At 63.9% G+C, this 25,551-nt stretch overlaps 7 protein-coding genes across 7 annotated transcripts; 4 read left to right on the forward strand and 3 right to left on the reverse strand.

Annotated features, from left to right (window-relative positions):
- Window positions 1–109: 109 nt before the first annotated feature.
- EMIHUDRAFT_200799 (hypothetical protein) lies at window positions 110–730 on the forward strand (the record flags this gene model as incomplete). The annotated part of the gene is made up of 1 exon (XM_005790619.1): window positions 110–730. The coding sequence occupies one exon, from the start codon at window positions 110–112 to the stop codon at window positions 728–730; it is 621 nt and encodes a 206-aa protein (XP_005790676.1).
- A 468-nt stretch (window positions 731–1,198) lies between these two features.
- Window positions 1,199–2,920, forward strand: EMIHUDRAFT_200800 (hypothetical protein; the record flags this gene model as incomplete). Its single annotated transcript, XM_005790620.1, has 2 exons — window positions 1,199–1,321; window positions 1,574–2,920. The coding sequence occupies 2 exons, from the start codon at window positions 1,199–1,201 to the stop codon at window positions 2,918–2,920; spliced, it is 1,470 nt and encodes a 489-aa protein (XP_005790677.1).
- Window positions 2,921–7,366: 4,446 nt separating this feature from the next.
- Window positions 7,367–9,089, reverse strand: EMIHUDRAFT_449059 (hypothetical protein; the record flags this gene model as incomplete). The annotated part of the gene is made up of 5 exons (XM_005790621.1): window positions 7,367–7,707; window positions 7,874–7,916; window positions 8,368–8,455; window positions 8,534–8,623; window positions 8,707–9,089. The coding sequence occupies 5 exons, from the start codon at window positions 9,087–9,089 to the stop codon at window positions 7,445–7,447; spliced, it is 867 nt and encodes a 288-aa protein (XP_005790678.1). The 3' UTR covers window positions 7,367–7,444.
- A 5,897-nt stretch (window positions 9,090–14,986) lies between these two features.
- Window positions 14,987–17,414, forward strand: EMIHUDRAFT_415010 (hypothetical protein). Its single transcript, XM_005790622.1, has 6 exons — window positions 14,987–15,271; window positions 15,343–15,626; window positions 15,748–16,178; window positions 16,362–16,592; window positions 16,730–16,801; window positions 16,885–17,414. Exons 1-6 carry the CDS (start codon window positions 15,013–15,015, stop codon window positions 17,144–17,146), a joined length of 1,539 nt encoding a protein of 512 aa, XP_005790679.1. The 5' UTR covers window positions 14,987–15,012; the 3' UTR covers window positions 17,147–17,414.
- Window positions 17,415–17,480: 66 nt separating this feature from the next.
- Window positions 17,481–17,775, reverse strand: EMIHUDRAFT_200807 (hypothetical protein; the record flags this gene model as incomplete). The annotated part of the gene is made up of 2 exons (XM_005790623.1): window positions 17,481–17,696; window positions 17,767–17,775. 2 exons carry the CDS (start codon window positions 17,773–17,775, stop codon window positions 17,481–17,483), a joined length of 225 nt encoding a protein of 74 aa, XP_005790680.1.
- A 771-nt stretch (window positions 17,776–18,546) lies between these two features.
- On the reverse strand, window positions 18,547–20,856 carry EMIHUDRAFT_426412 (hypothetical protein; the record flags this gene model as incomplete). The annotated part of the gene is made up of 8 exons (XM_005790624.1): window positions 18,547–18,985; window positions 19,268–19,362; window positions 19,443–19,528; window positions 19,641–19,721; window positions 19,786–19,868; window positions 20,018–20,408; window positions 20,470–20,621; window positions 20,718–20,856. The coding sequence occupies 8 exons, from the start codon at window positions 20,854–20,856 to the stop codon at window positions 18,810–18,812; spliced, it is 1,203 nt and encodes a 400-aa protein (XP_005790681.1). The 3' UTR covers window positions 18,547–18,809.
- Window positions 20,857–22,067: 1,211 nt separating this feature from the next.
- EMIHUDRAFT_462318 (hypothetical protein) lies at window positions 22,068–23,337 on the forward strand (the record flags this gene model as incomplete). Its single annotated transcript, XM_005790625.1, has 2 exons — window positions 22,068–22,818; window positions 22,910–23,337. The coding sequence occupies 2 exons, from the start codon at window positions 22,068–22,070 to the stop codon at window positions 23,335–23,337; spliced, it is 1,179 nt and encodes a 392-aa protein (XP_005790682.1).
- Window positions 23,338–25,551: the final 2,214 nt, after the last annotated feature.

The following is a 25,551-nucleotide window of genomic DNA, read 5'->3' on the forward strand; positions in this document are numbered from 1 at the left end:
ATCAGTGTCTATTACAGCACATTTCTCTAGGCACAAAATTCTCTCGCATCGAGGGAGGGACGTCCGAGTTTGATTGGCGGGCGGACGTCGACGCAAAGCGACGTCGACGATGGCTGTGCTCTTGCGAGGCTCGCTGCGGGCGTTCTCGGCGTGGGGGGAGCGGAACCCGTCCGCACTGAACGTTATGGCCGCCACCACGCTCGGCGGCGCCGGCGATGTCGGCGCGCAGCTGATCGAGGGCGCCGATGGGCTCGGCGCGCTTGACGCAAAGCGCACCGCCTGTGTGTGCGCGTGGTACGCGCCGGCGGCGCTATTCTTCTGGACGCCGTTCATGGGCGGTGTCGAGCGCACGTTTGGGACGAGCGGCGCCAAGTCGGTGGCAGCCAAGGTCCTCTGCTACAACCTTGCCATCAGCACGGTCGACATCACGGGCTTCCACCTCGTCTCGCTCACGCCGCAAGTGGGGGCCGAGAAGGCGGTGCAGACGCTGCGGGAAGGGTACGCAGACGCCGTCGCCGCGGGGTGCAGCTTGTGGGTGCCCGCGATGACGCTCATCTTCTGGCGGGTTCCTGCACACCTGCGGCTGAGCACGAGCTACGCGCTTGACGTGTGCTGGGCCTCCACGATGTCCTTCCTCAGCAACCGGAGGAAGAATCTGGTCGAGGCGGCGCCACCGCCGGCGCCGGCATGGAGCGGGAAGCTTGGAGTGAGAAAGAGCGTCATTGACTGAGGCTGAGACTGCATGAACGTTGTGCTGGTGCGTCACTTGTGCCCCACAGTACTTATGTTCATGTCGAGGGGGCAGGGGCCAGGACGAGCGTGACGGCGGGCATGTCCGGGCGCGTGGGCGCGTTGATTCATTCGGTACAAAACCACTACTCCCTCCCTCGCTCTCTCTCTCTCCGTGTGTCTCTTCTCTCTCTCTCTCTCTTTCTCTCTCTCTCTCTCCCCGTCTCTCTCTCTCTCTCTCTCTCTCTCTCTCTCTCTCCCCCCGTCTCTCTCTCTCTCTCTCTCTCTCTCTCTCTCTCTCTCTCTCTCACTCACTCACTCACTCACTCACTCACTCTCGCTCGCTCGCTCGCTCGCTCGCTCTCTCCGTCGCTCCGTCTCTCCGTCTCTCCGTCTCCCTCCTCCCGACTTCACTGTTCGATATTTTTTGAAGGTGTCTCGGCCTTCACGGCGGCTTGTCGTCACAAGAATGCCACGCGTGTTTGGCCTGGTCAAGCCGGCAACCGAGCCCAGCCAGGGAAAGGAAAGCGTCTTCGACCTCTTCGCCAGCCTCAAGGCGCCGGGCATGCGTGACTGGAAGCTGGTGGATCCTGTGAGCCGGCCCGCGCTGCTGCCGCCGTCAACGCCGGCGCTGCTGCAGCCGACTCGGCATCATCAGCCATCGCCGCCGCCGCCGGGCCACCCTCCTCGCGCGCCGTCGCAGCTCCACCCACCACCACAGCAGCCGCCGCAGCCGCCGCGCCCGCCGCCGCCACAGACGCCGCGCCCGCCGCCCGCCGCCCCGGAGCTGTGCTACACGGACCTTCACCGCCGGTTTTCGTGGCTCAACGTGTACACGGCCCAGTCGCTCGCCTCCACCTTCTCGAAGAAGGAGCTGAGCTTCATTCTGCGACGCCACTCGATCCAGCGGGGCGGGAAGAAGGAGGACCTTGCCCTCGAGCTCATGGCGTTGATAAGGTCCGACGGTCTTTCGGCGCCCGACGATCCCATCGTGGGGTTGTTCGCTGCCAACGTCGCGCCTGCCGAGTCGCAGGACGAGACCCAGGCGCCTCCCGGCTGGCTGGCCGACGGCGGAGCGGCGTGCAGCCAGAGCTTGGCGGCCGCTGATGCACCGGCTTCGTTTGGCTTCTCAAACGGCAACGTCGAGTCGCAGACAGAGCAGCAGTCGCAGTCGCAGCAGTCGCCCTGGATGGGCATCGACCGCGTGCCATCACAAGCGGCGGCCGTACAGCCAAAGGCAACCCTCCCGTCCACGCCCAGGACGGTCGTGCCGAGACCCTCGTCGCAGCACCCCGACTGCATTACGCCGCCGGATTTGGCACGAGAAGCGGTTGCGGTGGTGCATCCGCCACGCCGCACGATCGGTCTGAGCGCCGCGGAGCGGGAGCTGATCGATCGGCTCAAGAGCGAGGCCGCGGTTGCGGGCGCCATTTGGCCAGACTTTGACGCCCTGCGGTTGGACTTCTCGCTGATGCCGCGCAAGGCGAGCCGGAGTGACACTCTCTGCTCCAAGGTCGCTGCGTCTGCATCGCGTGGCGTCGATCGTGGCGGGGCCCTCTCCCCGAGTGCCGTGGGGCCACTCGCCCATTCGCCTCCGGCGGCAGCTTCACTTGGTGCGCGGTCGTCCGGCGAGCCCGGCGTGGAACACTCTGCGCTCGCTCCAGAGCCAGCGCCGAAGCGGCCACGGCAGGGAAAGAGTGCCGAGGAGGTGAGCGATCTGATCAGCAAGGCACGGAGGATCGTGCGCGGCGTCAGCGAGCAGCAAGCGGCTTCCGCGCTCGCCGCGGCCGACTACTGCCTGGGGCCAGCCTTGGCGGCGTTGCGGCGTGCACTCCAAGAGCAGCTGCGAAGCCGCGACGAGGCCGACGAGTCGAGCTCCTGTGTCGCCGCCGCCGACCGGAAGCGCCGCCCCGTGCAGCGCTCCCTCGGGCTCTGCTTCGCGGGCGGGCCGTCGCAGACGGCCGGCCTCGAGGACAGCGCCGGTTCGGGCGGCGGCTCTCGGAGCTGTGTCGGTCTCGAGCGACTGGAGCGGGGCGCAAGCGAGTGGCGCGATGCGTGTGACTCGGGCTCCGAGACGACGATGGGGGAGCGCTCGGACCTCGATGATGGCGATGCCACCGAGCGGGAGGCCCGGTCAGATGACGGCTCTGACGACGGGTACCACGCAGACGGGTACGGCTCGCTGTCGTGACTGTGAGCGGTCCAGTATGATAGGGGTGGGAGAGGGGGGGGGTTCTCGCGGTCTTTGCATGGCGCACGTTTTGGGGCAGCGTTGAGCGATCACACTTCGTGGTGTGTGTGTGTGTGCGTGCAGCCGCGTGTGTGCAATGCGCGGTGACTCTTCTTGACGTTGGAGTCAACGTATCCTTTTTGCAGACAGACAGAACTCACTACTCAGTCTCAGAAGTTTCCCGGCACGCACCGACCGCCGGCCCACGTCGCCAGACGGTCCACGCGGCAGCGCCTCCTCGCCGCCCGCCGGCTCAGACAGGGAGACGAGGCGGTGGAACCCTGAGATCGACAGTCGCTTGGTGGCCGGCATGTGTGGCGGCCCGGAGAGTGCCGGCGCCCAAACAAAAAGTTTTTCGCCAAGGCGTGGGGGCGCGGAGGGCTTGTTGGTGAGCCAAAATGGTGATGTCCGATGCGCTGCGCTAGGCTCAGAGCGAGTTCGCGCTGCGCTAGGCTCAGACGGCGAGTCAGACGGCGAGTTCGCGCTGCGCTCTAGGCTCGCGATGGCGAATGCGCATTCAACCTGCGATAGAATTTCACGACAAAAGGCGGTTGCACATGCACGATTCACACGCAAGACAAGGCGCAGACGACGCCCGACGGCTTCCGCGATAGAAAGAATTTTACAACGAAATTCCCTCGCACGACACTGGGCACGGGACTGGCGCGCACTGGCACTAACACGGTACACAAAGAAAAGGACGGACACGACAACCGAATGGAGGGATGGGAGCTGGATTCACCCCTTTGAAAACTTTTAATTTGTCATTTTTAGCCCCTTTTCTTCTTTGTGGAGCATCCCGCGCCCCGCCCCGCTCCGGCCTGAGCTAGCCCTCGTCGCGCACCATCCGCTCCTCCGCACCTTTCTCGCCCTCAAAGAGCCACGCCATGCCGCTGGGAAACTCCGCTCGCACCACCCGCTCCGCCCCTCGCTCGCCCTCAAAGAGCTCGAGGTCCTCCGAGCACCGAGGAAGGAGCGCAAGCAAGAGCGCGCCGCAGGCGAAGCGATTTTTAGCCCCCCGCTACCCGGTTGCACTCGTGCGACGTAGCGGGGGGCCACGACTACGTTTACGAAAACATAATAATTCCGCGAGGATTCTTTTTCCGCCCCCATAACCCCATTTAGCAGAGGGCCCCCTTCGTGGCAAACCTCGTCACAAGCTTTGGCGCCAAAGCAGATTCACGGGCGTTCGAAGTGCCGAGCTCAAACCCGTCATGCTTTCCTTCGAGCTCGACTTGAGTGCCGCTCGACTGGCCGATGAAGAGCGACCCGTACACCGCGCACTTGTCGTCCTCCCTCCTCGCCACATGACGGCCGCCCTCCGACACCGACAGTCGCGCTCCGCACGCCTTCGAGGTCAGCTGCGGCCGAGCGACGATCGGCTCGCTCCAATCGCTGGGCGCGGTCACTCTGCGGCCCATCACCCGCCTGCCGATCACCTGTCCGCCTCGCCGCGCGCGGGCCGCTCGCCTGCTCGCCACCGCCGCCGCGCGTCCCCGCGCCGCCACGCTTCCCTGTGCACCTGACGGCGCTCGAGCTGCGCAGACGGCGCGCGCTCTGGCAGACAGAGCAGCGGCCGCCCAGGCGGTCGCTGCTCCGCCCCGTCCGAATCCGTCCGCCCGCGCGTGCTGCTGCCGCCGCCGCCGCCGCTCCACCCGGTGCCCGTGAGTCGTGAGAGTTGCTTTGTGTATGTCTATGTGTGTATGTCGTATGATACGCCGTATGTGTGTGCGGACTTATGTCACACTTGAGCCCTCTATCTATGATAGTAGACGGGTACTCGGGTTTGGATGGTAGCGGGGGGCCCCGCCGGAGGCTGGTTACTGATTGGCGGCAGGGCTCTTCCAGGTTATCTTCGTGATCACGCGCGAGCCTGTGAATAGGCCCCGAATATAAACTAAAGGGCTGACCTGACCCGGGGTACGGTGCCCACCCCGCGCCCCCGGAGCCCGAAAACGGGGCGCCGCGAGCTCGCAACGCCGAGTTTACAGTTTTCCTCGAAATCACACCACATACAGGTGGGGTTGCCCCTTCCTATCAACCGTCAACAGGATGGGGTTGAGGGTCGCCTGAGCCAACATCGCTCTGAGTGAGTGCTCAGCCCGTATTGGGGCTTGGAAGCTCAAAGCTCACTCACTCCCGGCTGTCGGCCCATGGGCGTGTGGGCTCCTGCGGCACGCTGCGCTTCGGCGCGCGTCTTTCGCAGGAAGTGCTCGACACGCTCGTGAATAAGCTTGCGGCTGACGTTGAGAATCGTTACCTGGAGCGCCAAGATGAGGGCATGTTCCAACACACCTTCGTCCTCGGTGGGTCGGACGATGAGGAGGACGATGGCGCGGTGAGTCTCGAGGACCTCAACAACCGGCTCGACTTTTGGCTCAAGATGCATCGTGTCCAGCGCTCACTGCTCGTGATGTCGGCGGGCGTCGGTATCCCCGGGAGCCCGCTGCGCCTGCTGGACGGCAAGCCGGAGCTGCTCAAGATGGTCTTCCACTCGCTGATGCCGGTCAAGGCGCCGACGCTCAAGTCCCTCGTTGAGAAGGCGGCGGCGGCGGTCAAGAAGGAGGCGACAGCGGAGCCGGCGCAGGCCGGTGAGGTCGAGGACGCGCCGGCCGAGGACGCGCCCGAGAAAGCGCTCACGCTCTGCGTCCGCGGCTTCGGTGCCGAGCCTGTGGACGCGGCGGACCTCCCATCCTGGCGTCACCAGCGCGAGCTGCACGCCCAGTTGTGCTCGCTGTACCGAAAGCGCTACCCGCTCGAGCTCGAGATTGACTTCGTGACCAAGTTCGAGGGCTACGGCCAGGAGCTCCCCTTCTACATCCTCGGAGTGGCGGGCGAGCAGGACGCGCCGCACTTCTCAGGCGAGAAGAAGCTCGGCATGTGGGACAACGACGACGGGTCCTCAGGCGTCGATTTCTGTGCTCCAATCGGCACGTTCTCGGCACCCGAGGGCGGCGCGGAGAAGATCACGACCGCCATCGACGCCCTGCGCGCGGGCGGCATGCTGCCTGCGGAGCCGACGGCTGCTGAGATGGCGGAGATGAACGCCAAGGGGCTCATCATCATGCCCAACATCCCGTACGTCGCCGAGGTGGGGTGGAATGTCGTCGGGCACTCCCACGTCGGCTGAGCACGCCGAGCGGCGACAGCGTGCCCACCCGCGCAATGCGCGCTGCGCGGCAGACGCAGAGGCGCCGGTGGAGAGCGTGAGGCGGGTGGCACCGTCCCGCGTCCGGAGCGCGGACCGCGGAGGCGCGTTGCGCCAACACGCTCGTGACCGGAGCGAACAGCGAGGAGAGTGACCACGGTGAAACAAATATTTTGCTGCTCCGGTTGCCGACAGGGTACACCGTGGCAAAAAGGAAAATAATAATCGCGTGGCTGTCAACGTATTTTCTTCTCCATAACACGGCTGTGAACCGGCGCACAGCGCCATATAAGGACGTATTTTCTTCTCAATAACAAGGCTGTGAACTCTATCCTGGGACCCAGCGCTGACTTCTGACTGTCGTTGCTGTCTCTCTCCCTTCTCGACTGTCTGTGCTTGTGCGTCTTGGGTCCGGGGTTGTTTGTGTTTTTCTGTGAATGAACTATCGGTACTCGGCCCCCGCCCGACGACCACCAGGCGCTAGACGTTTTTGGAGCCTGGCAGCGGTCTATCGGCACTCGTGAGTTCGACCCTGCGAGCAGAGAGTACAACCTCCTCAGCTCGCTGCTCCGCCGCGCGCTCCCTCGCCCAGCCGTCTTGCGTTGGGCGGGCCCGCGCGCCCGGGCCTTCCGCCCTGGGAGGCAGAAGACCTTGGCGACTACGACCTCCTCACTCAACCCCTCGTCTGCAGCGTGCCGCAAGCAGGTCCTCCTGGAGGAGGGCTGGCCTCGCGGCGAGTTGCCTTCCAAGGTGGGGTTGCGCGAGCATATGCAGGCTCCTCGCGCTGCGCTGGGGTATAAGGTGGGCCTGGCCTACCATGGCAATGCCGCTGAGACCGGTGAGTACTTGTACGACCCGAGCTACGCGCGACATCGGACAAGTAATCCACACGCTGAACAGAATGTTCAATCTCAATTTCCCACCCCCCTGCGCGCGGGCCTTCTAGGCCCGCGGGTAGTCTCCCCCCATCCCCAGGGCCTCCAGGGCTCGCACCTCTCAAAACCTCTCATAGACCAGCGCACAGCGCCATAGGACGTATTTTCTTGTCATAATCTTGTCAATAACAAGGTCTGTGAACTCTTGAGCACTTGAGCACTGGATAGGGTCGATTCCGCATGGTACGGGACCCCCGGTGTGAACAGGGCCTCCAGGGCTCGCAGTCGCACCTCAACCTCTCACAGCCGACCAGCGCACAGCGCCATAGGAGGTATTTTCTTCTCAATAACAAGGCTGTGAACTTGGGGTGTCGCTAGTAAATTCTTGAAGTTTCCGCCCTCGTGGCATGTTGGATTTCCAAAAGTCCGCCCCTGCGTGTGTCGGCCGCTCACGTCGACCGCTCACGTCGACTCTCCGGCTGCGTACCGGCGCATCCACGCTAGGATGTCCCCCGCGATGGTCGAGCGCAGTGGCTCCGGCTCGCAGAGGAGCGCGTGCAGCGCGTCGTACCGCTTCAGCGTGCGGTCAGCCGCGGGCGTCGCCGCCACCTCGCAGAGCCTCTCGGCCGCCTCGCGCGCCGCCTCGCTCAGCACCAGCTCGCGGTCGGCGAGGAGGCAGAAGAAGGGGCAGGCCAGGCCGGGGAGGGTCGCCTCACAGGCGGCGCCTGTGCGGAGATGCGCCCGGCCAAGAGGCTTTAGCCGAGATGAGCCGGCCCGCGCTCTCACTCCCGGGCAAAGCGGGCCGGGAGCCGGGAGACCGGCCCGAAGCAGGGAGAGCGCGCGGAGGGAGGAAGGGAGAGGGGGGAGGGAGGGAGAAGAGAGCGCGCGGACCGAGCGAGACGCACGCGCTCGCGCTGCCGACGCGCAGCGCCCCCTGCAGGCGGGCGGGAGAGAGCTTAGCCGATTCGCGGGGTGACATCCCACCGGAGGGAACCCGAGCTGTGTATGCGCGCGTCTGTGCGCGTGTGGGACAGACGTTGTTGTCCTCTGCGCGGGGCTTCCCGCGGGGACCAAAGACGGACCGCCGCCGCCGAGAGTGAGTGAGCCGGGTCCGGGATAGGAGGGGCGGCCAGGATCTAAATCTCTCCCGAGATCGCACAACCCGCCCACAACCCGCCTCGCGTGCCTGCCCCGCAGCTGCTGCCCCGTGTATGTTCCGCGTGTGCCCCGCGCTAGGACGTGTGCAAGACTGACTGACTGCCGGGGTCGAGCCTCGCCTTGTAGGAGAGCGACCACATCTCGACCATATCTCGGCTGTATCTCGGCTGCATCTCGGCTGCATCTCGGCTGTATCTCGCCTTGTAGGAGAGGTGGTCCGCGTCGACCCGCTTGATGATGGCCTCGTCCGAGTACTGCTTTGCATTGTCGGTCGCGGACGACGGGATGAGCGGCAGCCGGCAGAGGGGCGTGTACCTGTGCACAGAGGCGCGGGGTGTGAAGAGACGCTGCTCTCACGACAGGAGCGCATGCCCGCAGAGAGGAGGCGGGTACGACAGGGCGGCGAGGAGGTATGCGGCGGCGGCCGACGCCGGAGGCGCGAGCATCGGCGCAAGGAGGACGAGACCGCTCACACCGTCGAGCCTTTCGCGACAGAGCGAGTCGGTAGTTGAGGAATGAGACGCCTGGCGTGCATCGGGCTCGGACGGTGTCTGTTGTGAGCTCACCGCTGCGCGACGCGAAAGGCAATGGCGCCGCCCATCGAGCTGCCGGCGAGGAAGAGCGGCAGGCCCGGCTTCAGCCGCCGTGCCTCTCTTGCGAACGCCTCGCCGTCCTCCTCGAGAGCCTCGCTCGAGAGCAGGAAGCCGCGCAGGCCGTCGCTCTCGCCGTGGCCCGGCATGTCGGGCGAGCACACGGCGAACCCACCAGCGGAGAGCACCTCCGCCGCGAGCGAAGTCGACGGAAAGCGAGCGTGCGAGCCCATGCCGTGGAACAAAACCACCAGGCCGACGGCGGCCGTGGGCGGCTCCCAATGCCAGAGTGCGCAGCGCACGCCCGACGGCGCGTCGAGAGCGCTGCGCGTTGGAGTGCTAGATGTCAAGACTACCATCGGAGGCTCAGATAGGGGATCTCCCCGCGCTACCTGGCTACCTATCCCCAGGCCGCGCAGCGAAAATAGGGGGGTACCTACGTGTTGCAGGGCGGCCCTCTGGGCGGTCAAAACCGGACCTACCCACCTATTGCATAGGGTGTCACGGGGGTCAACAGACCCCCTATCTGGCTAGGAGCCGGAACCCAGCCCAGCCAGCCGAGCGGCCCTTTCACGCCGCCGCAATCCGAATTTTCCCACGCACCAAATGTGGTGAAGCCTCTGGGGGGGGTCGGACCCCCCCCCTAGCATGTGGTGTGAAGTTAGAAGTGCGCCCTCCTCCCTGGAACACGGCACATTTAGCGGGCTCGAGCGGCACACAGTGGCTGCCGGGGTGTGCCGAGGCGGGGGGCTGGGAAGGCGGTAAGCCTTCGTCGCCCCCTGCTTGCAGCTCCGCGGCGATGAGGCCAAGAGGTCCTGGCGGTGCGGCGAAACACACACCGCTTTCAGACCCGCCCCCTTCACACACCGCCTCCCTGGCTTGGCGCCCGGAAAGAAAAAAAAGGAACCGCCTCTCTCATCGGCACACGTGTCGAGCACCAAGATGCAAGAAAATAGTGTGCGACACGCACGGGTGTCGGTGGTAGCGAGAGAGTGAGCCGCGCGGCGCGCGGTGGGAGTCAGTTGCTTGTTACAGATAGTACAAGAATAGACCGTCGGAACACCAAAAGAGCGCGGATACTACCGCAATCCCGAAATAAGACGCCGTTCTGGCGTCGACAGGAATAATATAGGTGCTATCGTGGATAGAGTAATGCTCATTAAAGCGTGCTCCGCTCTCGCGCCCAGGCGCGCTCATGGCGCGATATTACGTCCCATTTGGGACGGTGTGAACTCGCCTGTCTGGCGCCATGGCTCGTTCATCATTGAGAGGTCTGCCCCTCGCTGGGTGTCACTCTAAAGAAGGCGATGCGCCGGCAGGTGCGAGTCTCTCGCCCCTGCGCGCCTCGGCCAGCCCGCGGCGGATCGCAATCACGTGCTCGTGTGCTCGGGGAGAAGGCGCCGATCCAACTCGGCGGGGGGTTCGGCGACGCGCTCGACGGATGACGCGTCAAGTACGTCCGTGGTGCTCCTGGCGGCGTCTGCCGACGCGGGCTCGATCTTTGGAGCGTCGAAGCGCGAGTAGAGAAACTCGGTGGCGTGCGCGCTCTGCGCCTCATAATCCGACGCCTTGCCAACTATGGCGCCCTCTGCCTGGGCGGAGGTGGTATAATCTCCAGCAACTGGGTAGTGGTCTTGCTTGCCGTTGCGCTTCAGGGACGGCGTGGCAAAGGACTGGCCTACTGGCAAACGAGTGCGTCAGGCGCGGCGAGGCACTTCTCTGCTGCGTCCGGCGACGGCAGCAGTAGCCGCGTGCCGATGATGCCGTGCGGCCTGTCGCGAGCCGGTGCGTCACCTCTCGCAGTGAAGCTCACATCGATCCGGTGCGCTGGTCCCTTGATGAGGCAGTCATGGCCGGTGTCGCAGGACGGCATGCCCTTCACCGCCACGGTCCAGTTGCCCAGCTCAAAGGTGGCGCTCGAGTAGTCCATCGCCATCTTGAGGCCGAAGCAGTCCTTCTTGCCGTGGAGCCCGAACTTGAAGGGGCGGCCGACGCAGCTGCCGTTGACCACGCGCCAGCCAAAGTTGTTGGGGTCGAGCTCTGATGCCCAGAACGAGGCGGTGGCGAGCTTCCGCGGGGAGAGCTGTGCTGTGATGTGCGCCTCCGTCAAGAAGGTGCCGTTGACTGTGAGAAGGCCGTGGTGCGCGAAGAAGAGCGCCTGGTCGCTTGGGCGTGGATAGGGGTCAGATCTGAACTAATATTGCCTAAGACTACCAAGACGAGAGCGCCTCCTCCGTCTTGACGTTGACTGAGATGCCCGGCGCGGATAAAAAGTTGTATAGCGCGCCGTGGCGGCCGCGGAAGTCGGCGGAGCCTCCAGACGCGAAATTGACGTGCGGGTCGCGAGCGACCTTGCCCGTCGCAGCTGGCGGGGGGGCAGGGGGGGACAGCGCGGCGCAGCTGCTGCTCGCAATCCAGATTTCCTCGTATTCAGCCCTGCACTTCCTGCGGTACACGGCTGCCGCATCGGCGCTGTCCGCTGGGACCCGCATCCCGTTCCCGTACGAATTGCACTCCGCCTCACACTGGGCATATGTCGTCTTGTCCTTCTCGAGGCGAACTGCACATGAACTCTGAATAGTTGTGCATGAACTCTGCTCCGGTGGATCTCCGGAATTGCAAATCGCGAGTGCACTCGTGCGGTCGCTGGCCACGCAGGAACAGAACGCCTTATACTCTTCTGCCTGTTCTTCACCTCCCAGGTCGTTATTGACGGTCTGCTCACTCGCAACCCATATTTCAGGGTAGTCCTCCAGACACAGTTCGTTGTCATTGATGTTGTACACGAATGCCAGGTCGGCACCGTCCCTGGGAATCCGCGCCACCAGCCGGCTGCACTGCGCCTCACACTGTGCGAACGTCATCTTGTTTTGGTCGATTAGGTGTGGGGCGGGGCAACCTTTGTTTGTACCGCACGAACTCTGCTCCGGTGGATCCCCGACATTGCAAATCGCATAGGCTTGATCGTAGTTGAAGAAGTTTGCAGCCGCACCCACGCAATGACAGAACGCTTTGTGGTCGTCTGCATCCACCTCAGTTTCGATCCACGTCGTCAAATCGTTGTCAATGGTGCACGTACCTATCACGGTCGTCATTTGGAGCACGACGGCGAGAACGACTGCACGCATTCTGCCCGGCCCGCGCCCGACGAGGCTTATTCGCGTTGGAGGGCTGGTCCCAAAATCAGGATGAAACGAAATGCATTACTAGGCTCGCCATCGTCATGGTGCAGGCTTGACCCCAGTTGGCCACGGTGAGTAGGTGTGAATGGGGGAGTTCGATATTCACAGTCGTTTACACTGAGGGAGCAATGGCTATTATTATTCGAGTTGCTTTGCCGTCATCATCCATCCAGGGGGCGGCAAACTACCAATCAATCAATCAATCAATGACTGGCGGCTCAAGTCAATCAATTATTAATATTGCTGGTGTCCGCCGTGCGAGGCGCCGTTCCACTTCAGCGCCGCCGGTCTGGCGCGGTTTCCTATTTGCAATTATTGCACGCCGCGCCGCCGTCGGGCGAACTTATCGGCAGCACGACTTTGCATTTTGGCGCGGTTTTCGCGATGTCTCTCATAGCTCTGCCTCTGGGTCGCAATGGGCGATCCCAGGCGGGAGCAGAGGCCAGTGGCCTCGATCCCTCGATTCTCTGATGGGCTGGGCCTACACTCCGATCGAGTTCATGTTATTCCGAGGGGAGAGACAGACAGACGGATCGATCGCAGGGCAGGCAGGCAGGTCTGTCTGCTTGCTAGGGGCGCTGCGAGAGTCCGCGGCTTCCTTCCACTCACTGACTGCACCCCGGACGGAGATATCTCCAGGGCCCGTCGCCCCCGGGGCCCCACGCCATGTGACACCCCATAGGAGCAGCTTGGCTTTCGCAGCCGGTGCCTTTCTGGTGTCAGAAGCGGGACGCAACTCGGGGTGGTCGCAGGCACAAGTCTTTTGGCCAATTTACCGATTGAGGGTGGTGCGCGCTGGCGCGCGAGCTTTCCCAGAGCAACAGTACAAACGAGGGCGACGCCCGCGCGTGCGGTTGCCGCGGCCGCCTCCCGGCTGCCAGCCCCGCTCTTGGGCGGCATTATGTCGTTCCTGTTGGTCAATCACTGCAGCGCCACCAATCCAATATCAGCGGCCTGTGCGGACCAAGACCCGCACCTCCGCTTTGCCTTTGGTGGGAGCGCCGACTTTCGAGGCCGCCACAACGCGCTGTATAACTTCCTCTCCGCGCCAGGCCTCGCCCTCAACATCAAGACGGAGGACTCGACCTTCAAGATGCACGGCGGGAAACTCACTGTCGACGGCTCCTTCATGACCGAGGCGCACCTGACTGCAGTCAGTTTGCCCAAAAGGAAGTTTGCCAACGTGTCCTTCTGGGCGGCCGAGCTGAACGAGTTTAACACCGGCTGGCGCGTCGTCAATGGTACCTGCGGGGGACACTACTTCAAGCTCGGGCAGGGAGGCCGCAAGACGTGCGAGGAGATGTCGTTCGTCGTCGGCTACTCGACCGCCACGTGGACCACCCGCGACTGGGTCATCCAAGTGCACGGCAACCACGTCAACGACCGTGTCTCGGGCCCAGAGCACCGGCTCGACATTTCGCTGAGCGCCAAGGGCAGTGCGACCGCAGCAAGCCTGCCGCACGGGCTGGTGGGCCAGTCCTTTGCGACCGTCGGCCTGCCCCGCCTCGGCCGGAAAGACGTCTACCCCGCCTCGGGCCACATCCGAACCGAGTCGATGGCCGAGGGCGCCATCGATGGAGAGGCGCATATGTACGAGGTCTCATCGGCCTTCGAAACCCGCTTTGCCTTCTCCCGCTTCGCCACGGTCCCCGCCAGTGCGTCTTCGCTTCTCCCTCATACGGACGCCCCGGACGCCGCCCTCGCCCCAGCCCCCACGGCCGCGTTTGAGACTCCCGGGCGGCGTCTGGCGGACGAGTGCACTGACTGTGTCGTGATCAGCGACATCACAAACGCAGATCTGGAGGCCACACACACCTATCTGTGCACGTTAGCGCAAATGGGAAGCAACTGCCCGGCGGATCCAAGGACCTTATCCCAGGACTGGCACCCACCCCTGGACGCAAGCATCGTGAGTGTGACAGCAGTCAAGCTGCAGGCCTACTGGCGTGAGAACTTCGTACAAGGTCTCGGAGTGTATACGCTCGATCAGCTCGAGGGGCGTGCGGTGTCTACCGGCGCCGGGCAGTTCTCCTACAACGGCGGATCATCCACGTCCGCGCACTTTTGGGTGGCAGGTGCAATAGACGACGTGCAACAAAAGCTTTTGCTCGCCAAGGTGGTCGCGTTTGTGGACTCCAGCAACTCTCTGTACCTGGGCGGGGCTTCCCCTTCTAAATCGGTGAGTTGCGACGCGCTTTCGGTGGAGTGCAACAACACCAACATCAACCAGGTCGACCTCGTCGAGTTCTATGACAACTGCGACACTCACGGCGGCGACTGCAATGTTGCGGTCTACCACGGCGGCACAGCATGGCCAGATATTGACAACACCGCATACCAAGGAAGCATCGGCGTCGCTAAGATCTCGCACAGCCTGGGCGTGTCGCTGTGCTGAGCTCTCCTGCGGTTGCCGCTGCCTTTACGTCGGATGTGGTCTCCTGGTCTCTCCATCCACAGATCACAGTTCGGCGCGGATCTGAGGGAAAGGACCCAGGAAGACCCAGGAAGGAGGATGAATGATAAACGGAGCCCCCATACTCAGGAGGGGGGGAGGAACACGGCACACAGACCGGACGCGCAGGCGCACGGCGATTTCTTCTTGTGAGTCAGGGGTGGTTACGCTCGTGCCAACGCTTGATCCGAGAGCGCTGCGCGTTGGAGTGCGATGTCGCGCCTGGCGCCGCCATCGGGCGTCAGGCTTAGATAGGTAGGGGATCTCGCGCACCAATCAAAAAGCCCTACCTACCTACCTATCCCCAGGCCGCGCAGCGAAAATAGGGGGGTACCTACGTGTTGCAGGGCGGCCCGCCTCCCTCTGGGGCGGTCAAAACTGGACCTACCTACCTATTGCATAGGGTGTCACGGGGGTCAACAGACCCCCTATCTGGCTAGGAGCCGGAACCCAGCCCAGCCAGCCGAGCGGCCCTTTCACGCCGCCGCAATCCGAATTTTCCCACGCACCAAATGTGGTGAAGCCTCTGGGGGGGGTCGGACCCCCCCCCCCCCAGCATGTGGTGTGAGTAGAAGTGCGCCCTCCTCCAGGCGCACGGCGATTTCTTATTGTGAGACCGCCTCTCAGGCTGGACCCGGCCGCCTGGAGATGAGCGAGGCAGGCAGCTCTGATGGGTACGACGAGATGTCCTGCTCCCAGGAGGACACCTCGGATCCCGAGGAGGAGATCTTCGACTCGGAGCCCATTCGGCAGCAGACGCAGACCTTCACCGTGCTCGACGCCTCCGAGTGCCTCGCGCTCGCGCAGAAGGAGGTCGATGAGGTGAGGGAGCTATTATGCTGCAGCGAGGAGGTGGCCAGCATCCTGATGCGCCAGTTCCGCTGGAACCGCGAGAAGCTCACCGAAGGCGAGGAAGCGCCAGCCGCGGAGGCGTGCCTTCTAGCCTTGCGCTCACAGCGGCCTGCCACCCGCGCGCAGAGTACCTTTGCGACGCAGACAAGGTACTCAAGCGCGCGGGCATCCACCAGGGCGAGAACCTCGAGATCGTCCACGCCGACGGCGCTGTGGCCGTCGGCGGCACGTCTCAGCCGCGCGGGTCGCTGCCGGACGTGCAGTGCTTGATATGCTACGAGACGTCGGCCGACTACTCTGCGCTCGGCTGCGGGCACCAGTTTTGCAACACGTGCTACACCACCTTCCTGGCCCACAAGATCACCGACGAGGGCTACAACTGCGTCTTTGCTACGTGCCCAAAGCCCGAGGTGTGCCCAGCCCCGCTCAGCCGAGGCCCGCCTGCGCGCGCGCTCCCGCAGCCCGCGCTCTCTGCTGCCCGCACGGCTCGCGCGCGCTCTGCTGACCGCCGGCGTGGCGGCGCGGCGGCAGTGCTCGCTGGTGGTCTCGGAGCGGCTGGTGCACTCGCTCGCGCTGCCGGCCGACAAGCGCGCCATCTTTGACAAGGCGCGGCGCATCGAGCGGTCTTACGTCGACGACAACCCAAACCTCAAGTGGTGCACGGCTGCCGGGTGCGGCAACGCGATCCGCGCGCCAAAGGGGCACCTCGGCGTCAAGTGCTCGTGCGGGCAGCGCTTCTGCTTCAAGTGCAACGACGAGGACCACGCGCCGTGCTCGTGCGAGGAGCTGGCCAAGTGGATGGTCAAGTGCCGCGACGACTCGGAGACGTACAACTGGCTGATGTCCAACACAAAGGCGTGCCCCAAGTGCGCCACCTCGATCGAGAAGAATGGCGGCTGCAACCACATGACGTGCAAGAACTCCTCTTGCAAGTTTGAGTTTTGCTGGGTCTGCCTCGGCCCGTGGAAGGACCACTCGGGCTCGACTACCTAGATGCAGAACACGTCTCCTTGTCTCCCAACTCGCGCTCGAGAGGACATGGATTCCACTGTAAAGCGTTGTCGGCCGTATTCACTGTATTCGCCTCCCTCGTACTCACGCGGTGCTCTGAATACGCTGCACAACACCGTATTCCCGCCCTGAAGTTGGCGTATCCACCGCGCAGGCTCGTACTACTCGTGCAACCGGTACGACCCGGAAAAGGAGAAGGAGAACCCCGAGGCCAAGAAGAAGGACTCGTCGCGCGCCGCCCTCGAGCGGTACCTGCACTACTACACCCGCTTCACAAACCACCACAACTCGCTCAAGTTTGAGGTCGAGGCGAGGGCAAAGATGGAGGAGAAGATCAAGGAGATGGAGAAGCAGGGCGACAAGACGTGCGCGCGCCGCGTCGCCGCCCCGCGGCAGCCGCTCCGCCCCCCCCACCACCACCACCACCGAACACACACACACACACACACACACACACACACACACACACGCCACCCTCCACGCCCCTCCGCCTCGCGCACAGGTGGATCGACTGCACCTACCTGAAGGATGCAAACGAGGCGCTGTACGAGTGCCGGTACGCACTGCAGTACACGTGCGTCCTTCCCCCTCCCCCCCCCGGCCCCGGCCCCGGCCCCTGCCCGGGCACCGCTCCGAACCCCCCTTCTCGCCGCGCAGGTACGTCTACGCCTTCTACTTGCCGCAGGGCGGCAACTTCCGCACGCACTTTGAGATGAACCAGACCGAGCTCGAGCAGCAGACAGAGCAGCTGTCCGAGATGCTCGAGAAGGACGTGTCGGAGATCCACCGCGCAGAGGTGGTGCACTGCTTCACGATGGCAAAGACGAGGCTCACCAACTTGCTCGAGCTCGTCGCCGTCCGCGGATCGGGCTCCGCGACCGACACCTCGGGCGGAGCTGGCAGCAGCAGCGACCCGTGACCGCGGGGAGGACCCGCGGCGGCAGGGCAGGCGCTGAATGCATGGGGCGTGCGTCGAGGGGCCGGCGCCTCGCCGGCTGCTCGTCCTCGTCCTCGCGCCCCTCACAGTACTCTGACACCGTCTGACAAAACCATGGAGAGAGAGCTGAGAGAGAGAGAGCCGAGAGGGAGCAGAGAGAGTTCGTCCAATGAGACCGAGAGTCTGGAGAGAGGGATATGTACGAGAGTCGCGGTTGAAAAAAATCTAGGCGCAAAGCGCCGTATTCAAACACGACCAACGCTCCGAAGCGCAGCCCCCCGTTTCAGCAGAGCACCGACGCACGAACACCCACAAACTATCCTTTCAGCGCTTTGAGCGCGGCCACTTCTTGCTCGAGTGCCTTTACCCGCTTCTGCATCGCAGCGACGGAGCTGACGGTCTCGCTGCCGAGCGCTTCGATCCGCGCGTCTACTGCTCCCGCCGCAACGTAGATGTCCTGGTGCACGCGGTAGTAGCCAAAAGCGAGCGCGACGACACCGCCCGTGAGGAAGCTCTGGAAGTTTTGGCGGAGCTGCGGAGGCGGGGGAGGGGCGGGCTCGGGCGGGGCTGCAAGAAAACATGCCGCTACGCAGCGAGCGCACCATCGCCATCGCTCGGAGCGAGCAGCCCCAGGCTCGGCGTCCGACTCGCTGAGAAAAAGAATTGTGCGCGTCGTGCGCACTGGCGCTCCCCACGCTAGTGAGGAGGAGGAGAGCCCCACCTGTGCCCCTGGTCGTCCTTCCAAAATCCTGCTCGTGCAGGTGTGGACCCGGTCCTCCTCCCCCATCCCTCGTTTGGGTTGAATCTCTTCTTTCTTTCTCTCTCTCTTTGGCGCTCCCCACTCCCGTTCCCCTGTGTCCCTGATCGTCCTTCCGAAATCCTGCTCGTGCAGGTGGGGAGCCTGTCCTCCTCCCATCCCTCGTTTGGCATGCCTGTTTTCTTTCTTTTCTGCCACGAACACAGAAAAACAGAAAAACCGCGCCATTCGCTCTCACCTGGCAACCCTGTCTGCACGTCTCGCGCGCGCGTGAACAGGGCTCCAGGCCCCAAATGACGTGTGAGTGTTAGATTTGTTTGGTATTGCTAAAATCTCTCTCTCAGAAAAAGAACTAAAAAAATGGAGAACGAAGTGACTAAAACAACACTGGGCACGGGACTATCGCGCGGTGTTGCAACGGGGGTTGCAACAACGACGCGTGACGCGCCGTTTCGCGTTTGGATTTTTGGAATTGTCGCTGACGCGGCACGCGGGCGGCGGGGTGAGACTGAGATCGTGTATGACGCGCGAGAGACACGAGATAGACGTGTCGAGACTCGCGAGTGACGCTGACGGGCGCGCGGCGGTGGATCGTGGTCTGAGAGAGAACATAGCTCGTCGGGTCTGTCATTTTTTATTGGCATGAGAGCCATTCGTTGACACGCACCGTCTGTCTCGCTCCTACCAGCTGCAATCCGAGTGTCACTGCTCGCTGGCTCTCGCTCTCGCGCCCTCCCGGCTGGTGCCTAGCGCGGCACGGAGCCTCCCAGAGACGCCTACATGTCCTCGAGTGCACGCGCACCGCCTGGATCTGGCGAGCTAGGGTTGGCCGCGGGCGGCTCGTGTAGTGACAAGGTCGGGAGGCGTGAGAGGAGAGGGCCTGCGTGATCACTCATCATCCTCTGGCATCAGAAACCTCTGCCAGTCCTCGCGGTAGCACTCGCCGCCGCGGATGGGGTCGAAGCCGCACTTGTAAAAGGTGCCGTCGGCCGAGACGACGAGGAAGGAGTTTGTGTTCTCCGGAGCAAAGGCGCAGATCGTGCGGGTCAGCGCGCGCTCGGAGCCTAGAGAGGCTCGCCGCCGTGAGCACACCGTCCGCACTGGGGGAGGGGGAAGACGTCGCGGCGGCGCGCGTGGGGGAGGGCGGGGCGGTGAGGGCAAGCGCGAAGAGGAAGGGCCGCGAGAAGGGAGGGGGGGAGTGCGGCTCAGTGGAGGGGCGGGAGGAGAGGGCGGGGCGGGGCGGGGCGGGGTGGTTGGGGCGGGGCGGGGTGGGCCGGGATGGGGCGAGGTGGTTGGGAGGGGTGGGGTGGGGCGGGGTTGTTGGGGCGGGGCGGGGCGGGGAGCGCCTGGCATCCGGAACTGCGCAAAGCTCCACTGGGACTGGATGTAGGTTGGCACGAGCGACTTTGGCAGCAGCGAGCCGAGGAAGGAGAGGCTCGACCTGCTCGGGAGAGGGGGGGGGGGGGGATGGGGGAAAGGGGGGGGGGGGGGGAGATGTCGCCGAGGAAGGGGAGGCTCGACCGAGGGTTGTCCGGCGTGTCGGACGGGTAGGCGAGCGTAGTGGCGGGCACCGGCGGGGTGAGCTCGGGCGCCTGGTCGGCGTCGCCCTCCTGCAGCCGTGTATGGCGGCGTGGTGTGAGAGACAGCCGAGAGACAGCCGAGAGACAGCCGAGAGACAGCCGAGAGACAGTCGAGAGATGCAGCCGAGAGACGGCCGCCCTCCTGCAGCTTGAAGACGTGTATGGTGCCGTGGTCCGAGCCGACGAGCAGCCAGCTCGAGTCGGCGTGGAAGTTCATGCACTGTTCACAGCTGCAGGTGTGAAGAGACGCCGTTCACAGCTCCGGAGGGACCACGCCGGTGTACTTGGATGGCGGCGGGCTCGGCGCCACGTCGCAGCTCCATCAGCCGCTGCCCCGAGCGGGTGTCCCAGACCCGCACCAGCGTGCCTATGCGGGACGTGTCGCGGACGTGTCCGAGACCGGAAGGGGACGCGTGCCCGCACCCCCCGCGCCAGCGTGCCTCGCTCCGACGCCGTGGCGAGCCGCGTCCCGTCCGGGTTGAGGGCGATGCAGGAGAGCGAGGCCTATGATGTTACACCAGAGTGTGTGATGTCGCATTGCATACGAGCTGAGGGCGATGCAGGAGAGCGACGCCTCGTGCGCGGAGATGAGGGTCGTGCGAGTGATGTCGAAGAGCTCGGCGCGCACGTGACCCTTTTGCAGCCCGCAGCAGGCGATGACGCACGCGCGCGAGTCCGCGCAGAGCGAGCAGAGCCCGCGCGGGTTCGAGATTGTCTCAATCGTGTGCAGCAGGTTCAGGTCTGCAAAGATGTGCACGGAGGTATAGCCGAGGTGAGGTATAGCCGAGGTGCAGCCGAGATATGGTCGCCCTCCTGCAAAGTTGTACACGTAGATCCGGTACTCGAGGACAACCACGACTCGCTCGCGGCTCATGCGGACCGCCTTGACCTCCGACCGGAAGGAGAGCTCGCCTAGAGAAGCCAGGGCTCGGGATCGAGTCCGCCTCCGCCTCCTTGACCCCCCACACCAGGCACGGCTCGCCGATGCAGCGGTTTTGGTGGTCGTCCCAGATCATGACCTTGTTGGGCGGGTAGCGCGGGTTGCGGCCGCCGCCGACGAGGGCGAGGATGTTGCAGCGGAAGAGCATCTCGACGATCCCAATCCCGCCGTTGGTAAAGTCTGCGGCACGACCGGCCAGCTCACGTCGCGCGTGCGGCTCCGGTGTGTGTGGATCCGAGGAGGAACGCGTGAGGCGGATAACTGTGAGGCGCGCACCTCTGCGGTAGGTCTGTCGGAAGGGGTCGCAGTTGAAGATGCGGAAGCCCGAGTCCGTCCCGCACGCGAAGCAGCCATTGTCCTGGTTGAAGCCGACGTATAGCACTGCGGGGCCGCAGCAAGCGTCAGGCAAGCACATGGGCGGCAACACGGGCGCGCGCGGTGGCGGCGGCTCACATTCGGAACACTGTTGAGAGTCGAGGCGCAGCATTGTTTTGCGAACAACGTCGCTGACGGCCGGTGAATTGGGAATACCCCCGTCCGCTGTCTGCTGCTCGGAGCGCAACCGGCCAAGCTGAGCGGGCGGGCCTTGTTGGGCGATCAGAAAACAAATGCAGTCGGCCAGCCGCCCTCGCTTTTGCAAAGCGCCTGTTCACGGCATGGAGGGTGAGCCACACCGAACGTACCGAGCGAAGGGCCGAGCGGAAGGAGGACGGGGAAGATGACTCGGAGGAGGACGAACCAGTGGAAATTCAGTTGTCAGATGTCACGATGCACCCGAAGGGGACCCCAGCGCCGGCATCATCCGTAGAGGCACGAGTGTTCGAAGAGAGAGTGGACCTGAGCAACAACATGACGTGTAGGCAAATGATCGGAGTGGGAGTCAGAAATGTGGTCCTTGCGCGAGGGGAGCTTGATAGACTCGAGGGGCCAGGATACGCCGCGAGGAGGACGGAGTTGCGCAAGGCGAAAGAAGCCGCGAGAACAAGGGACCGGCAGGCGGCGGCGTCGCAGGACGAGGCAGAAGAGAACGACGCGACAGAGGAGGAAGTGACAAGGGAGAGACCGACGAGAGTGGGACGGCCGCGAGGTGGCATGAAGGTTGCAGCGAGAAGCGGCGAGAGACTGCGAAAAGAGATACGAAGAGGCAGACTCCCCAGGGTGGGCGACGGCTAGCGCACCACACACCTCTCCTTAAAATCCCTGTGTGGTGGCGGCGTGCCGTTCTCCCATCCCTCCCTTGGGTTGTGTGTTTTCTTTCTTTCTTTTGCAAAATCCTGCAAAGGTGGGGAGTCTGTCCTCGACCCAGCCTTGAAGTCCGTTTTATTTATTTATTCTCCCGGCCGGCGCGCGCGGGGGCGGCGGGTGTGTGGGATGTCTGTGGGGGCCCGAGAGCGATGCATGTGTGTGTCCGTGTGTCCGCCTTGCGCTTGTTTCATAAGCGCGAAGGCTAGCTCAAAAACAAATTCTCTTCCGTAGTGTACCTGTGTTATTGCCAGTGCGTGCCAGTCCCGTGCCCAGTGTCGTGCGAGGGAGCTGCGTGGTAAAATTCTTGTCCTGCTCGGATTTTTTGCGAAACTCGTCCGTCCGCTCGTAGCTGCAACCCGCCTGTGCAACGCGGACGGCACAATGGCAGCCAAGCCCCACGCTCCGCGGCTGCCCTCGGGCGATGTTCTCATCGGCAGGGGCGACCGTGTCGTCTCGGTCGCGTTCGTCAAGATCCACGTCTACGCGCTTGGTCTCTATGTCGAGAGCGCAGGATGCCGTGCGGCCCTCCTGCCAAGGTTCGCGGGGCAGAGCCACGACGAGCTGCTCGCCGTCGGGCCCGAGTTTTTCGCCCAATTTGTGGGCGGCTCCTTCAAGAAGACGTTCCGGCTCGTCTTTTGCCGCGCCCTCCCCAAAAACAAGCTCGTCAAGGGGTTCGAGGATGCCTTCAAATCCCGGTGCGACGCAGAGCACAAGGCCGACGCAGATCGGGTGCTGGACGCGCTCGTGCCTGACATCGGCGTGGCAGAGGACGACGTGCTGACGATACAGCTCGAGGCAGATACCAAGACGCTCTCCATCTCCTTCCACTCGGCGGCCACGCAGGCCGAGGACAATCGGCTGACCATGGAGAGCGGTGGCGAGGGTGGATGCTGGACGGCCTTCCAGAGGATTTTCTTTGACGATGATACCCCAGTCCCCACCATCCGCCACGGCGCCATCGCAGATCTCCCCGACGTGCTCGCCGGCGAGGGCAACACGGCGGGCGAATCACGCGGCGCGCTCACGCGGCAGCCCACCGCAATGCAGATTGAGGCGGCCGTCGATCGGGGGCTCTCGCACGTGCAGCGGAAGCAAATGACCTGGAGCGAGTTTGCAGGCCGTGACGACGGAGGTTCGGGGTATCGCTTTGGCGAGCACGAGATGGCCTTCTCGCCGTCATGTCAGGGACGCGTCCATGACACGTCCGCTCGCATGTCTCGTAGGCGACATCACCCGAGGCCTGCTTCTACAGCTGCAAAAGGGCAAATCGCCAGGCGACAAGAAGTCGCCCCTCAGGTCCCCCAAGTGGGGTGGCGGCGGTGGCAGCGGAGGTGCGGCCGTGACCAGTGCGGAGCTGCAGCTAAAGAACCGCGAGCTGGCTCAAAACATCGCAGTGCTCGAGGCTGAGAAGGACAAGCTAGTCAAGAACCTGAGCCGAGAGGCCTCGGAGCGGGCGCGCGTGCTCCCGGTGCTGGTTGTGGCGCTGTTCCTCCTGGTTGAGCTCGTGTGCGGCGTTCTCGGCTCCGATCCGGCCGCACGCTGGGAGGCGGCCATGAGGCATTCGCTGCTCGCGGCCGGCGCAGCCGCGCTGCCAAAGTTGATAGATCGCGTCATTCTCGTAGGGGAGCACGCGAAGACGAAGTCAGAGTAAGGTGGTACGGAAATCAGGGGGGGGGGGGGGAGGAGTTGGAGCACTAGCTCTAAGGAGTGTGGACCAGCTGTGGAAAGTACACGCACGCACCAGCCGCTATTTAGAAAGAAAGAAAGAAAACGGACAACCCAAGGGAGGGATGGGAGGACGGCACGCCGCCACCACACAGGGATTTTAAAGAGCCGCTATTTAAAGCACGATAAAATTCTTTTTCATGCCGCGCGTTTTGGGAGGGGAATCGATTGAGCGCGCCGCGTGCAGCCGGGCACGGAGTTGAAACCATGGCCGCGGCTCGCCTTATGCCGCACCTCGGCGCCTCCTACGGCGCACCTCCGGAGGAGAAGAACGGCTACGCGCCCCAGTGGGTGCGCGACATCGAGTATGGCCTCACAGGGAGCCGGTGGTGCGGCATCGGCAACCCGCCGTCCGTTTGGTCGGGCGAGTGCGTCGTCGACGCCCAGGACGGCGCATGCAGGCGGCACGACCTGTGTGGGGTGGTGGAGAAGCTGCCTCCGCCGATGGTCGGGCTCGCTCTGGCGTGCGCGTGCGACCGCGACCTCTACGTGAACTCGCCGTCGCATGTCGTGCAGGCGCTCTACGGCGAGAGCTCAGGCTGGCCGTGCGTGGACTGTGTGTTCGAGCACGGGCCCGACCAGCCCTGCACGAAGACATTCAAGTTCAGCAAAAAGTACGACAGCGTGTACGAGGGCTGGCAGGGGTGACCGAGCCTCCACCCCGCGGCTGCTGCCAAGCCTCCCGTCGACTCCGGTTCGCGCCCCGCCAGGCTGTACAAGGTCGACTCCCTGGACGGCTGCCCGCTCAACAACCTGACCTGCAACACTTGCACTCCACCTCCGCCCAGGCCGGCGCCGCCGCCCTCGCCGCCCATCGCGCCCTCCAGCTGGTTCTCGCCGTTCGAGCGCATCCCTGGAGGGTCGCTTGGCCGCTGGGCGGCCATCCTCCCGTCGCCTCGCTATTCCTTCCACCACCCCGGCTCGCGCGGCGTCGTCGCCCTTGCCGACGGCTCGTCGCTCGAAGGGGAAGCCGCGCCGCCGTCGTGGCTGCCGTCGCTCGTGAACGCTGGAGCGCTCCCCGCGACTCGGAGCTTGCGAGGAGACTCTGCCGCTGCTGCCGCCGCCGCCGCCGCCGTCGGCGGCGTTTTTCTCGCCGTCGCGTTGCTCCTGCGGAAGCGGCAATGGACCGCAAATGAACTGCTTTGATCTCCTCCACGCTGCGCGGGCTTCACCAGCTTTTGCGCGCTATAACCTATATGTGTCGACACATTAGAGTAGGTCACAGCTGTGTGCCAATCTTTCGCATATTCATATCCTGCGGAGCAGGTGTACGTGCATTTGTTTATGACCGCGCAAGACAAAGGGTGGCTAAGGGCTCTGCCCGCAAGGCGCCCGCGTCGCCGACTTAGGGGACCCCTAGGCTTAAAAGGGTGGGCCCTGGGGCGCCTGCGGCTTAAACGGCTTAAAACTTGCCATGGCAAGTTTTAAGAGCTGCTGGGCCGCCAATTCCTTAAACGGTCTTAAACGCTTAAACGGTGCGGGAGAGCTCCCGAGGTCGATGGTCCGGGAGGCTCCCGGTAGACGCCGGAGGCCGGGAAGCTGGCTACAGTCAGCTGGCACGCGTCCCCTATGCGAGTATGGCTCCTGCCAGTGCACCAGACTTACAGATGTGTCTTCAGAGGCGGGTTTGTGCCTAATAACGGCAGTATTGGAGAAAACGGCGCGGAACCCAGCGACGCGTGCCGGCGAGGCCGATTTTCTTAAACGGTCTTAAAAGAGGGACCCCCCGTGCCTGCAATCTCTTAAATGGCAAGTTAAGCCCCCAAACCTCCTCGTTTCTTAAAAGGTCTTAAAAAATCCGGCCCTCAGAACCCTAGGGGTCCCCTAAGGTCGCCGACGCGGCGGTACCAGGTTTGACAATTGACTAATCCCGCAATACACACACCCCCACACGAGACGACCAAATAGCGAAAATCCGAATACCGTGCAAAAACCACGGAATCTCGGACGAAGAACGTCGGGGCAAGTTTGGCAAACGCTAAACATGGGCGATCCGGCGCTTCCTTCGATTGGACGGACGAAATGGTCGCGGAAAGCGGGACCCGGCATCGCGACATCGCGGGTTCACCATATGCCGAGCCTGCTCGGCCTGCCATGCGCGCGCGCGCCTCGCCCGAGCGCAGCCACCTGCGGACCTGGC

Source organism: Emiliania huxleyi, assembly GCF_000372725.1.
Source record: "Emiliania huxleyi CCMP1516 chromosome Unknown EMIHUscaffold_12, whole genome shotgun sequence".
NCBI classification, from domain to species: domain Eukaryota; phylum Haptophyta; order Isochrysidales; family Noelaerhabdaceae; genus Emiliania; species Emiliania huxleyi.

Coding starts and splice junctions, on each gene's coding strand:
- EMIHUDRAFT_415010 (XM_005790622.1), top strand. CDS start 15,013: ATGAGCGAGGCAGGCAGCTCTGATGGGTACGACGAGATGTCCTGCTCC. Junction 15,272..15,342: donor CCGCGAGAAGCTCACCGAAG/GCGAGGAAGCGC, acceptor ACCCGCGCGCAG/AGTACCTTTGCGACGCAGAC. Junction 15,627..15,747: donor CTACGTGCCCAAAGCCCGAG/GTGTGCCCAGCC, acceptor GCGCGGCGGCAG/TGCTCGCTGGTGGTCTCGGA.